The sequence below is a fragment of the Oryx dammah genome, unplaced genomic scaffold (assembly GCF_014754425.2).
Source record: "Oryx dammah isolate SB20612 unplaced genomic scaffold, SCBI_Odam_1.1 HiC_scaffold_1, whole genome shotgun sequence".
Lineage (NCBI taxonomy): Eukaryota > Metazoa > Chordata > Mammalia > Artiodactyla > Bovidae > Oryx > Oryx dammah.
In genome coordinates, this window is record NW_024070185.1 from 85446912 (window position 1) to 85460907 (window position 13996).

Sequence of the window (13996 nt, forward strand, 5' to 3'; positions counted from 1 at the left end):
TAAGCCATGTGTACAGAGAAAGGGAAAGTTTGAACCCACAGCCCTGCTCTGGCCCCTTTTGGGATTTCTGTCTTGTCGGCCCACATCGCATTAGGGTACATTGTGAACTGCAAGGCTCTTGCTGGGCAAACCCCTCCCCGTGAACAGAGGAGCTCAGTGGCTCAGGGCCCTCATCAATAGGCCTTTACCTTCTGTGCATGGCAGAAACTTCCAGCACCAGCCTGCAAACATCCACCATTTTAGACTGTGGCTGGGGACTTATTGTTTTTAAACACACTGCACATTGGACATGCTGTTTGACACAATGTATTTGACAGTGTACCTATCCTATTTTGGGCTTCCCAGGTGGTGCTAGTGGTAAAGAACCCACCTTTCAATGCAGGAGGTGTAAGAGACACAGGTTTGACCCCTGGATTGGGAAGATCCCCTAGAGGAGGAAATGGCAATCCACTCCGGTATTCTTACCTGGGAAATCCCACTGACAGAGAAGCCTGGAGGGCTACAGTCCATGGGTCACAAAGAGTCGGACATGACTGAGTGACCGAGCACACCTATCGTATTTTAATTACATCCATGAACTCATCACAAAGCTCATTTAAATGTTTTATTAAAAATTACAGTTGAAAAAAAGTCCAGTGACAAAAGATTGCTCTTCTGAAATGAATGGAGAATACAACACCCAGATTAACTGGTCAACTGTGCTCCTTGGGAGGCTGGAGGCCTGACAATCCAGCAGTCTGCCCAACATGTGAAAACCCGGGTGCGGTTCTGCAGTCATTGGTTGGGGGTAAATGTGAAGTCACCATCCAGTGGCAAAGGCAAGGCTGATACCAGCAATTGCAGGGAAAGAACAGGTTCAAACAAAAAGCATTTATTATTTTAACCACAGAATGAATTATGTTTCTGTTACAAAGACTTTTGGTCCCACTGAGGAACAAGGTGTTTGTGGCATCAGCAGACAACTAATGCTGGCCAGGGCAATGTATCCATCATACTGTCCTTTTGTTCCTGTTAAACGTGGACTGAAAGGCACATGGAACTGAAGGCACATGGAGGGAGCCCAGATCAGGGTAAAGACGCGCTTAGAACCATCAGAAGGGCAGCAGGCATGTGAAAGCCCAACCCCGGCCAGTTGCCCCAGAGGAAGCCCTAACTTTCCAAATTTTGCTCATTTACATCACAAATCCCTCTTCTACAAGGTTGCCTTTCCCCGTGTCCCTTCCTCTGTGATCCCTAGGGGAAAGGAGAGTTATCCATAACACAGGACAGAGTTTTCCCTAGATAAGACGTGGACACTGGCCACAGGGGGAATTCTACACTCAGGTCTCTCTCCACTGGGGGCGAAGCAGAGGACAGCGTGAGAGGGGGAAGCGCTGGCTGCCTCCCAGGCTGGGTTTCTCTTGCCCACCAGCATTCTAGATGTTCTTCGTCCCCTGACTCTGGGGAAGGGTGAGGAGATGCTAGGCAGCGGACAATCCCACCGGAAAGAAGGAAAGAGCTCTGCACACTCACTACATGCACGCCCCTTATTCCTGTATGCATGCGGCCTCAGCTACAGACACACTTTAGGGCTGAAGAAGGACCCTGGGAGTCCAGCAGTGTGTATGGATGGCCTCTTTCTTAGATGCCATCCTTGCTTTATCCAGATCTTCCTCTGATAACTCTACACAGCCTGACCACAGAGATGGAGTCACTAATCTTTATAATTTCAATGTGCTGTGCACTGAGTATCTGTTCAGCACACAGGGATCCTCTTTAACACAGGGAATAAACCATGAGGTGGCACGATTCCAAAAAGCAGGGGTAGGTTCTGAAAGTTTCTTAACACAAGTTCCACCAGGGGACTCATGTCTTTGCCTGGCTAAGCTGGGGTGCTGACCGCTGCCTTTCTGTTCCCAGCTCCCCTGTCAGGAGGGGCGCCTCCTCGTCTGGCTATCAGCTGGATGTAGACGCAACTGATGATGAGATGCTCTGAGTTTATGCGTTTTGACAGACCTAAGAAGGATGGCCAATTAACACCTACCTTCAAGGGCTACAGCAAACCTGATATCAATGAGCTGATGCCCTACATATGATCAAACAATAGTCAGGATTAACTAAGAAGTAGGGGACTAGAAAAGATTTCCTGGGTCTTGTAGCTTCAACTGAAAATCATACTCCGTGAGGCTTACTTGTGGGCAGGGCAGGGTCTTTGGCTTTATTTTGAATTAATACTTGCCTCAGAAACTTCTCTTTAGATGGCCTTGGCCAACAGGTTGTCCCTTACCATGAATACATCCAGCTGCAGTAGAGGAAGCTTGGCTAAATAGACAGCAGCCCGCAGCACCCTGCTGCTTGTCCTTGGTCAGACCTGAGATGATGAGCACCTTCTCCCCTACTGGATCCTTACAAAAAACCTTCTTTATTAGTCTTCAGTCAAGTACAGCCTTCAGAGAGTCTGAAGGAGAGAGGCTGTTGTAGGGAGAGTAGGCCTAGCCAATTCATTCTAACAGGCCCCATTTTCCACGTAGACCCGAACTTTCTACCTCAGAACACACAGCGCAAAAGCAGGATCCAAACTTTCTATTCTCCCTGAACGGGGCTACAGGCTTAGAGACTGCACGGATACAGCATGATTTGTTTATTTGTTTTTAAGCCTCAAAGCACTTTTATTGGGGAAAGTTTCTCAGTGGCAGGGCTCAGTCTCAGGACCTGTCGGAGCCATGTTCTAGAGGCAGTCAAACCCCTTCTCCCCTCCTTTCCCTCCCTGGCAGGTGTCACAAGCCAAAGGCATCCTCCAGAAATTGCAGCCAAGGTGGGCAAGAGGGCTCAGCACGCCATGATGATGCTGGGTGTTCAAATGCAACCCAGGAGCCTGAAAACTGGAAAATGAGAAAGGAATTTGCAAACAAATTCTGCAAACAACGTGCCACATGGACAAGAAACACACACGAATCCATAGGCTCCTTAGTCCTGCTGTCTGTCTGTCTTCCCACCGCTTCTCTGGGGCGGGTTTACTTTGTGGAGGGTGTGTTCCAGGACAGGCTTTGGGGGAACAACAGTCACGGACACAGTCCACGTGAGCCGTCTCTCCCAATGGGCAGAGGGAGATGAAGGCTCAAAATCAACGCACTAGAAAAGTCTTCCCGCAGCCGCTCATCTGCTGAAAGACGGCGTGGGAGCCTTTAGTTAACCACGTCGTAGTAGTAATTGCGCAGCCGCAGTTCCACAGCTACGAATCCAGGCCTGTTCTCCACGCTGCAAAGGGAAGAGAGATATTACTGTTATTTATTAATGCTAGAGAAAAAGCGCTGATCACAGCTGGGGCCTTTGCAAGCCAAGTGCGAGTGGAGTGACAGCGCCCTCTGCTGGCTTCCTCAGGAACCCATGGTCACAGCACACCTCTGCTCTGGGCTCAGGTGACCAGAAGCCTCTGGGGAACACAGTGTCAGGCCCACCCCAGACCCACAGAATCAACCTGCATACAACAGGGTACCCAGGTGACTTTAAACCCCACTTTTAGGTATATAAACCCCACTTTCAGAGACGGTCTATTTATGATCTAGCAAAACAGAATGCATCTGAAAATACTTAGTTGATCAGTGTGCTGTAGATATACATTTAACACTTAGCTCCTAATCTTTTTAAGAAAAAAATGGGGGCACAATTTAAGGTTGTGCCCCTGTAGATGGCTCTAGATTTTCTGAAAACATGCTGCTATTACACACCTTAATGTGGCAAAGTCTTATTTTTAGCAGGTGAGGCAATGGTGTATGCAAACCATGGGTAAAAGTTTCTAACAATCTGCAACCTCTAAACAAACATCTATAGGCATCTCTGTTTCCTCTAACATGGGCATACTGAACAGGATCAGCTGAAAGCAAGTATTTCTTAAAACTCTAAGAATATGTCCTTGTTTGGAAGTTATTTTATTTTGCAAGATTTTTAGCAATATTGCAAGTGGGTAAAATTGCCCAGTAAGTGACACAGAACTTGAGGTTAAACTGAATACACTGTCCGCATTCAACCTTTTTGACCAACAGCAGTGCAATTTCACACGGTTCAGTCTAGGTGTGAGAGAATAGCCAGGCACCACACATGGGGACAAAAAATCACTCACTCACTGTTATAAGAGCAGTGGTTGCGACAGAACCAAAATGGGCTGTTTAGCAAATAGCATCAAAATAAAGAGTTGCATTTATGGTTTTCATTTGCACTCATGGTTTTCAAGAGCAAGCAATAAAGCTGCTTGAAGTATGTCATCTGTGGTCATGGTTAGAGACAAAAGCTTCCTCCAGCCACCAAGAAGTGTCTCCAGCCACCAAGGTGTGTGCGGAGTGGAAGTGATGGCCAAGCCTGGGATGCAGAACCACAAGTGGAAATGTGTCTACACAGAGGGAAATCTTCCCTCCTGCTACTAAGCTTCTACAACTAAAGAGCACAACCTCATCATCTTTGCCAAACGGGTGTTCTCTGACCGAATACACAAAAAGTCCCTTAAGAGTCTTACTGTGAGGGTTTCATCCACCAAATAGACTGTATTGTGTGCCGTGCTTAGTCGCTCAGTCGTGTCTGACTCTTCGACCCCATGGACTGTAGCCCGCCAGGCTCCTCTGTCCATGGGGATTCTCCAGGCAAGAATACTGGAGTGGATTGCTATTTCCTCCTCCAGGGGATCTTCCCGACTCAGGGATCAAACCTAGGTCTCCTGCATTGCAGGCGGATTCTTTACCGTCTGAGCCACCAGGGAAGCCCATGAATACTGGAGTGGGTAGCCTATCCTTTCTCCAGGGATCCCCTTATGCAACAAGTGAACTAGTGTGGGGAAAAGGGAATACAGAATGACCCTCAGCAAAGACGCCTGGTCAGGTTTCCCATAGAATCTCTCCTTTACATTATGGGTCAGGCTGCTGCCAGGAAGCCAGGGAAACTGAGCTTCTGCAGAAGAGCATGGCCAAGGGTCCTGTGTACTTGCCGGTGTTCCGCCCACTTCTGTGTACCCGGGTCTGGGATGCTTTTGCTGCTCTGACCCTGGTGCCCAGCAGCCTCCTGCTCTTCTCATTTCCTGTACTCAAGTTCCTCACCCTGCAGTTCTCAGTTGGAACACCCCTTTCTAAAAGAGGCCAATATGGACTTGTCAATGGAAGTATAATCCCCACCCCTCGCAAATTCTCTGTGCGTGTGCTGTACTGTACTCAGTTGCTTAGTAGAGTCCGACTCTTTGCGACTCTGTGGTAGGAGGGTCCGACTACTCCCAGTCGGAGTAGTGTCCAACTCTGTGTGCCTGTAACCCTCCAGGCTCCTCTGTCAATGGAATTCTCCAGGCAAGAATATTGGAGTGGGTTGCTGTTTCCTCCTCCAGGGGATCTTCCCCACCCAGAGATCGAAATTCTCTACTCTCACTCAAAGCTCCCTGTGCTTTGCTCTATAGCACCATCACAATATGTAATTATGTGTTTAAGTGCTTGGTTAATTTGCTTCCTGTTCGCCCAGCCCAGAATTATGAACTTCCATGAGGAAAGTTGCTCTTTCCCTTGGCTCACCCTGGGTCACTTTTAGATAATAAAGAGATTCTTAACTTCCATTCCCAGCTACAGTCATGGAAGATGCTTTCCGGGATGTTGCAGAACTCCAGGTTGCATCTGAAAGCACTTAGAATATCCACCATCTTGGAGATGCTTCTGCAGCATCAGATGTCATACCTGAGAAGAAACCTGATCCTCAAAATATTAAATCTATTGGCAGATATATGAGTTCCTCTTGATTATAGACCTGCATCTTTTCCAAGCTACAAGGGCTCTGCAGCACACTTTAGTGTCACAGGGACGGAGACCCTGGCCCTGGGTTTCTCCACAATACACATCCAGGCAGCCAGACCCAGGCAAGGTCAAAGGCCATGTCCCTGATTCTCGGGGGCAATGCATTTCCCTTGTCAGCTGAGCTCCCCTGCACACCACCTGCCTAAAATGTCACATGTGCTCTACCTGGCAGGCCACTGGGGCAGACTCTAGGGCTACTGTTTCAAGTTCTGAGTCACTTTTGGGGAGTGCAACCCGAGCCAGTCCATCCGTGATCATGCCTCAGGCTGAAAGGTGATCAGGAATTAGAACAGTATGACATCTCTCTTCTAAGTACTTCCATCATCTTCTCTTACCAAACATGGCATGCATCCCCAGACCAGACACTTAAGAACATTTGTTTTTTATTTTGAACACCCCTTAACCCTGACTGATATCATCTACATTTAAAGTTTCATACCTGGAATTAGAGTAATTGTATACTCTTTAGACTAAAGAACAGAAGTGTATGGTCCAGGAAGCAAGACCTGTCCCCGATTGTTTGTTTAGAAGGGAGCCGATCCCTGATTCATGAAAAGATAGCATTTATGCTCCTTATTAGTGCCTGACAATTCCATCTGCCTCCAGAAGATTGGGCTACATGGCAGGAAGGGCTAGGTACTCACTCATAGGTCCAGCACAGGGTCATCAGCTCGTACATCTCTCTCGGACACCCTGGTGGGCACCCCATCCTCTCTCCTTTCTCCAGCATAGCAGAAACTTCACTGCCTTTCATTCCCTAAACCATGCAAAACCAAGCACAGCATTCAGCAAAACAAAACAAATAGAACCCATCCCTGAAAAGAGATGAAAGAGTAGATACTGTGTGACTTATAAAGTGCAAGAAACAGAAGCACCTAACCTATGATGCCAGGAATCAGGTGGGGTGACCCTTGGGGTAAGTCTTGTGCATGTAGGGGGAAAAGGGAGCTTCTGTTTCTGCTTTGAGGGGCTGGCTTTATGGGCATGTCCCAGGTGTGAAATTCCATCAAGCTGTAGCCTAGGATTTGTGCACTTTTCTGTATATGTATTTTGATGTGAAAAAAAAATCTTAGAAAAGATTACTGAACTGTACATTTGCAAATGAGAGTAGCCATTATTTTTATTTCAACTCTAATGAATGTTGATTTGGGTAAATGTTTAAGTAAAATTTGTATTTTAAGGCAGGACAAAAAAAGTTAAATATAAAATCCTCTCTGTGTGTTTTGACCTCCTCTCTCCCTCACTAATGGGCAGCGTGTATCTGCACTACACATTAACCCGAGCTCCTCAAAGACAGGAGTGCCTGCTTGACCACAGAGATCAATTTTCTTTCTCTCTTCTGACTCTGGCAATGTCACTTCTTTAAAAAATAGTGCTCTTTCTTAGCTCTGAGGGGGTCGTGCTGACTTGATGCTCCCTCTGTACATGCTTACCTGGACTGTCTATCCTTAGTGAACGAGTATGTCATTTTGATGTATAATCTTTTGTCTCAAAAGATCTTGTCTCTAAGATTGTGCCTTCGACTTTTAACAGGTGGAATAACTCTCAATGCCTTCTAAGAATTTGCTTCCTGGGTTACCAGCCTCAGTTTGGCTCAGATAAAATTCCCCTTTTTCCTTCCGAACTTGATAGTTAACTGAATTTTTGTTGACATATAAATGCATATTTATGTGTATAATACACAATGAAAAAAACCCCACATATTGTTCAGATAGTTTCAAATAATTCTTTCAGTTTAGAATAAACTGAGATCACATTAACTCTGCACTTTCAAAAGATACAGACTCAGGAAGGGTGACCAAATTTGATGTTTTTCAGGGTCCTGTAAAGATAATCTGGTACTTATCTGTTCTGATGGCCTGATAATTAGGAACCAAGCACAAGTAACTCACCCGATATGGCTTCTGCCCATAGGAAAACGCTTCCCACATTAACACTCCGAAGCTCCAAACATCACTTTTGCTAGAGAACTTGTAGTAGTTGATGCATTCCGGAGCGTACCACTTCACAGGCCACTTTCCATGGGTCTGGGCCTAAAAACCAGGCAAATGGAGATGTTCCATTAAGGATAAAATGATGGACACCATGTCTGTTCATAGCAGCACTATTCAAACAACCAAAGGTGTGAGCTCCCCAAGTGTCCATTGACAAATAAACACACAAAACGGGGTATATTGACATAGTGGATGTACGTTTAAGAAGGAAGGGGGTTCTGATGGATGCATGACATAGATGAACCATGCAGTTGCCTTTTATTATGCTCAGTGAAATAAGCTGGTCAAGTCACTAAAGGACTAATGTATGATTCCACACAACTGAGACCTCTGGAGTCACAGAGACAGCAAGTAGAGTAAGTGTTGCCTGGGGCCAGAGGAGGGGAGAGATGGAGAGCAGCTGTTTAATGGGTACAGAGTTTCAGTTTGGGAAGATGAAAAGAATTCTGGAGACTAGTTGTGAGCAACGTGAATGAACATTACTGAACTGTACTCTTGAAACGGTTAAGATGGTAAAGTTTATGTTATGTATCTCGTGCTAAGTTGCTTCAGTTGTGTCCGAGTCTTTGTACCCCTTGGACTGTAACCTGCCAGGCTTCTCTGTCCATGGGATTCTCCAGGCAAGAATATTGAAGTAGGTTGCCATTTCTTCCTCCAGACGTTATGTATATATTTACTGCAATTTTAAAAATCAATAAAATCACGACTCACAAAATGCCTATGTATATATATTCTGTCTGAATCTTAAAATATGATTAAATCTTAATGTTTTAAGATTTAAATATGCATTTTTAAGATTTGGACTGAAGTTTTTGTATCCTCTAAGTCTCTTTCTCTTATCTCTTTGGTTGCTCACAACTTCTTGGAGTTTGGCATGACAATGCAAGAGTCAGGCCTGAGTATTACTTAATGGTTTTGTTCCAAGAAATACTGGGCTGTTTACAATATATTTAACTATTATTGTAAATTTGTCCACAGTTTTAAGTCAGCCCTGATTATTTTGGGGGAGATGGTTTCCTAGTATCATTTAAAACAAAGTTGCAAACTTTTCTAATTTAAAAAAGCAAGTGGTGGTAAAAAGATCAAAATTTTGCCCAGAAAAACCCTTTCTGAGGGACATGAGGTTCAGTGTGACATGGATAAGTCTTACTACCTCCCCTGAAAGTCACTATAACCCTGGTGGCATCTCTTGGGGTGGCCAGAGAGGGACAGCTCAGGGATTTTAATCTGAGATCATAGATGCCAGCACACTTCTCTAAATGGCACATTGCTTATACTTCTGTCTCATTCATTTTATGCATTGTTTTTAGATTTTGATTTCAGATTTTTTTTGAACAAGCTAGTCATATATGTTATTTCAAGTTTATTCTGAATTTTGATTATAAGATAAAACTTTGACAAATCCTAAATATGAGGGAAAGTGAGTCTCTTTCCACCACAAACTCCAAGTCCTCATCAACAGAGACAGCACGTTTGATTATTTTTCTTGAGTCCTTCCAGAAAAATCTATATACAAGTATAAATAAGTAATACATGCTTTTTTTGAGAGGTAATCAAGCTACAGGCATATACTTTTATACTTTACTTTTTAATTTTTCTACTTAGTCATGTGTCATAGATATATTTCTGTCAGCACTTGCAAAGGAAGTCACTTTTAGAAGAGTTAATTGCATGCTTTCCATAAATCTGCCATGATTCATCTAGCCAGCCTCCTGCTGAGAGGTCATTAAGTTTTTTTTCCCGATTTTCGCTCTTACACATCACGCTAGAGTGAACATTACTCATAGTGTGTATTTGCGCTGTGTATGGAGTACTTGTAAGGAGTTGCTGGATCAAAGGGCATCTGTGTTTATGGTCCTGGTGCTGCACAAGTCCATACTGCCATGCACAGTTCTCCAGGAGCCCAGCTAATTTGCTTCTGCCACTATCATCTCTCTTTAATCTTTCTTAACTTTTTAAAGTTTTTCATTTCACTTTGTTTTCTTAAAGAAATTCTTCATGTTCACATCTTTTCATGTGTGTTTAGTTTCTTTCAGCTGCTTCTAACACGGGTTTTTTTGGATACAGTTTGATGATTGAGATGTGTATATACTGCAAAATATTTACAACAATAAGATTAGTTAACACACCCTTCACCTGACAAGATTACCATATTTTTTGTTGTTGAAATGGTGAGAACATTTAAGATCTACTTTCTTAGTAACTTCCAAGCTTACAATGTAGTGGACTTCCCAGGTGGCTTAGTGGTAAAGAATCCAGCTGCCAATGCAGGAGACCCAGGTGATGTGGGTTCTATTCCTGGGTCAGGAAGATCCCCTGAAGGAAATGGCAACCCATTCCAGTATTCTTGGCTAGAGAACCCCATGGACAGAGAAGCCTGGTGGGCTGCAGTCCATGGGGTCACAAAGAGTTGGACACAACTGAGTATGAGCACATACAATGTAGTACTCTTAACTCTAGGCTCCATGCTGTAGGTTAGAGCCCCAGAATTTATTTTATGACTAGAAATTTGTACCCTTTGACTAACATCTTCTCATTTCCCCCACCTCCCAGCTCCTGGCAACCACAATCTACTCTCTGTTTCTATGACTTTAGCATTTTTTAGATTCTACCTTATAAGTGAGGTCATATAGTATTTGTCTTTCGCTGACTTGTTTCACTTAGCATAATGTCCTCAAGGTATGTCTGTGTTCTGTGCTGTGCTTAGCCGCTCGGTTGTATCTGACTCTTTGCGACTTCGTGGACTTTAGCTAGTTAGGCTCCTCTGTCCATGAGTATTCTCCAGGCAAGGATACTGGAGTGGGTTGCCATGCCCTCCTCCAGGAGATCTTCCCAACCCAGGGATTGAACTCAGGTCTCCCTGGGTTCACTGCAGATAGATTCTTTACCATCTGAGCCATCAGGGAAGCCCAAGATTACTGGACTGGGTAGCCTATCCCTTCTCCAGGGAATCTTCCCAACCCAGGAATTGAACCAGAGTCTCCTGCATTGCAGGTGGATTCCTTACCAGCTGAGCTACTAGGAAAGCCCCCAAGGTACATTGATGTTGTTTCAAATGGCAGGATTTCCTCCTTTTCTATGGCTGGATATTTCCCATGTATTTGTCTACAGTTTTAAGCCAACACACACATACACACACATGGACACACTCACACACATCACATTTTCTTTATCCATTCATCTGTTGATGGATATTAGATTGTTCCCATGTCTTGGCCATTGTGAATAATGCCTCAATGAACATGAGAGCTAAGATATCTTTACCAGATAGTGATTTCATTGTCTTTGAATATATACTTGGAAGTGGGACTGCTGAATAATAACAGTAGTTCTGTTTTTATTTTTTGAGGAAACTCTGCATTGCTTTCAATAGTGACTATATAAATTTATATTCCCACCAATACTCTACAAGGGTTCCTCTTTCTCCACACCCTCAATAACATTATCTATCTCTTATCTTTTTGGTGACAGCCATTTTAACAGGTATGAGGAGACATATGGTGGTTCTGATTTGCATTTCTCTGTTGCTTAGTGATGTTGAATACCCTTACACATACTTGTTGGATATTTGTATGTCTTCTTTTGTTAAAGAAATATAGGAAAAATAGAATCTTTCCATTCTGGTCCTTTGCCTATTTAAAAACTGGATTATTTGGATTTTTTTGCTACTGAGTTGTATTAAGTTGTATGAGTTCCTTATATATTTTTGATAATTACCAATTATCAGATAGATGGTTTTTCAAATATTTTCTCCCATTCGCTAGGTTGACCTTTAATTCTGTTGATTGTTTCTTTTGCTATACAGAAAACTTTTTAGTTTGATGTAGTCCTGCTTGTTGATTTCTGCTTTTGTTGCTTGTACTTTGGGTGTCATATCTAAAAAAATCATTGCCAAGACCAATGCTGAGGAGCTATTTCCATATGTTTTCTTCTAGGAGTTTTATAGTTTCAAGTCTTACATTTAAATTCATTAATCCACTTTGAGTTAGTTTTTGTGAGTGTTATAGTCCAGGGGTCCACTTTCATTCTTTTGAATGTGAATATCCAGTTTTGAAGAGTATTTTTCCCCACTGGATACCCTTGACTCCCTTTTCAAATATTACTTGACTATATATGCATAGGTTTATGGGCTCTTGCTTCTGTTCTATTGGTTTTCATGTTTGTTTTTATGTTAGTACCACACTGTTTTGTTTACTATAGTTTGGTAGTATAGTTTGAAGTCAGGAAGCATCATGCATCCAGCTTCATTATTTCAGAGGATTGCTTTGTCTATTCAGGGTCTTTGGGGGTTCCATATGAATTTTAGGATTATTTCTTCTATTTTTGTGAAAATGGAATTCTTGTAGGGATTTGTATTGAATCTGAGAATGGCTTTGCGTAGTATGGTAATTTTAACAATATTAACTCTTTGTATTCATGAACACAGGATATCTTTCCATTTATTTGTGTATTCTTCAATTTTTCATCAATGTCTTATTTTCAGTCTGTAGATCTTTTAACTTTCTTGGCTAAATTTATTCCTAAATATCTATTGTTATGATGCAATTGTGAATGAAAGTTTTTCCTTCATGTCTTTTTCAGATAGTTCACTGCTAGTGTATAGACATGCAATTGATTTTTGTATGTTGATTTTGTGTTTTGCTATTTTGCTGAACTTGTTTATTTGTTTTCACAGCTTTTTGATGCAGTCTTTGGGTTGTCTATACACAATGTGGGGGTTAAACAATGTGGAGGTTCAGGGTGCCAACACTTCATATACTCAAAAATCCATGTATAACCTTAGAGTTGGCTCTCCATCTTCATGATTCTGCATCTATGGATTCAACAATAGTGAAATATGTAGTGCTATCCGTCTAGTGAAGGCTATGGTTTTTCCAGTGGTCATGTATGGATGTGAGAGTTGGACTGTGAAGAAGGCTGAACGCCAAAGAATTGATGCTTTTGAACTGTGGTGTTGCAGAAGACTCTTGAGAGTCCCGTGGACTGCAAGGAGATCCAACCAGTCCATTCTGAAGGAGATCAACCCTGAGATTTCTTTGGAAGGAATGATGCTAAAGCTGAAACTCCAGTACTTTGGCCACCTCATGCAAAGAGTTCACTCATTGGAAAAGACTCTGATGTTGGGAGGGATTGGGGGCAGGAGGAGAAGGGAATGACAGAGGATGAGATGGCTGGATGGCATCACTGACTCGATGGACGTGAGTCTGAGTGAATTCCGGGAGTTGGTGATGGACAGGGAGGCCTGGCATGCTGCAATTCATGGGGTCGCAAAGAGTCAGACATGACTGAGCGACTGAACTGAACTGAACTGAACTGAACTGATAGTACATACTTGTAAGCGGACCTGCACAATCCAAATCTGTGTTGATCAAGGGTCAACTGTATAAGATTATATCATCTGTAAATAAAGACAACTTTATTCTACCTTTCAGGTATGGATGCCTTTTATTTCTTTTTTTAATTTGAGGTAACTGATACATAAGCCTTTTTCCCCCCCTAATTGCTATTGCTAGGACTTCCAGTACTGTTTAATAAGCACTCATCTTATTCCTAATCTTAGATAAAAAGCTTTCAACCATTCTCCACTGAGTATGACATCAGTTGTGGGCTTGCATATATGCCCTTTCATGAAATGATGTGGATTCTGTCAAATGCCTTTTATGCATCTAATGAGATGACCATATGATTTTTATCTTTCATTCTATTAATATGGGGTATCACATTTACTGATTTGCATATATTGAACTAGCCTTGCATTCAAAAATAAATCCACTTGACCATGATGTGTGATCTTTGTAATGTGTTGCTAAATTTAGTTTGCTAGTATTTTGTTGAGAATTTTTGCATCTAAGTTCATCAGGGATATTGGTCTATAGTTTTCTTTCCTTGTATCTGGCTTTGGTATCAGGATAACATTGGCCTTGTAAAGTGAATTTGAGAGTATTTCCTCCTCTTCCATTTTGTACATTAATTCTTCTTGATATGTTTGATAGAATTATGAATTCTGTTAGGTCCATTTGGTCTAAAGTATAGGTCAAGTCCAATGTTTCCTTACTGATTTTCTGTTTGTATGACCTATCTATTGTTAAAAGTGGGGTACTGAAAGCCCCCACAATTATTACATTGTTATCTATTTCTCCCTTCATATATGTTAGTTCATATATTTAGGTTCTCCAATGTTGGGGCATGTATATTTACAATTAT

The 13996-nt window shown here is 42.6% G+C and overlaps 1 protein-coding gene across 3 annotated transcripts in view; it reads right to left on the reverse strand.

Moving 5' to 3' along the window:
- Window positions 1-585: 585 nt before the first annotated feature.
- Window positions 586-13996, reverse strand: part of SYK (spleen associated tyrosine kinase) — a 106619-nt gene continuing 93208 nt past the window's right edge. For 2 of the 3 annotated variants that reach the window (XM_040246008.1, XM_040245992.1), the window contains 3 exons: window positions 7691-7831; window positions 6443-6555; window positions 856-3237 (listed from right to left, as the gene is read on the reverse strand). In XM_040246008.1, the coding sequence (XP_040101942.1) occupies window positions 3165-3237; window positions 6443-6555; window positions 7691-7831 (327 nt within the window). In that variant the 3' untranslated portion in view covers window positions 856-3164. Of the gene's footprint in view, window positions 3238-6442; window positions 6556-7690; window positions 7832-13996 lie in introns of all 3 variants that reach the window. The other variant, XM_040245999.1, reaches the window with a different exon arrangement.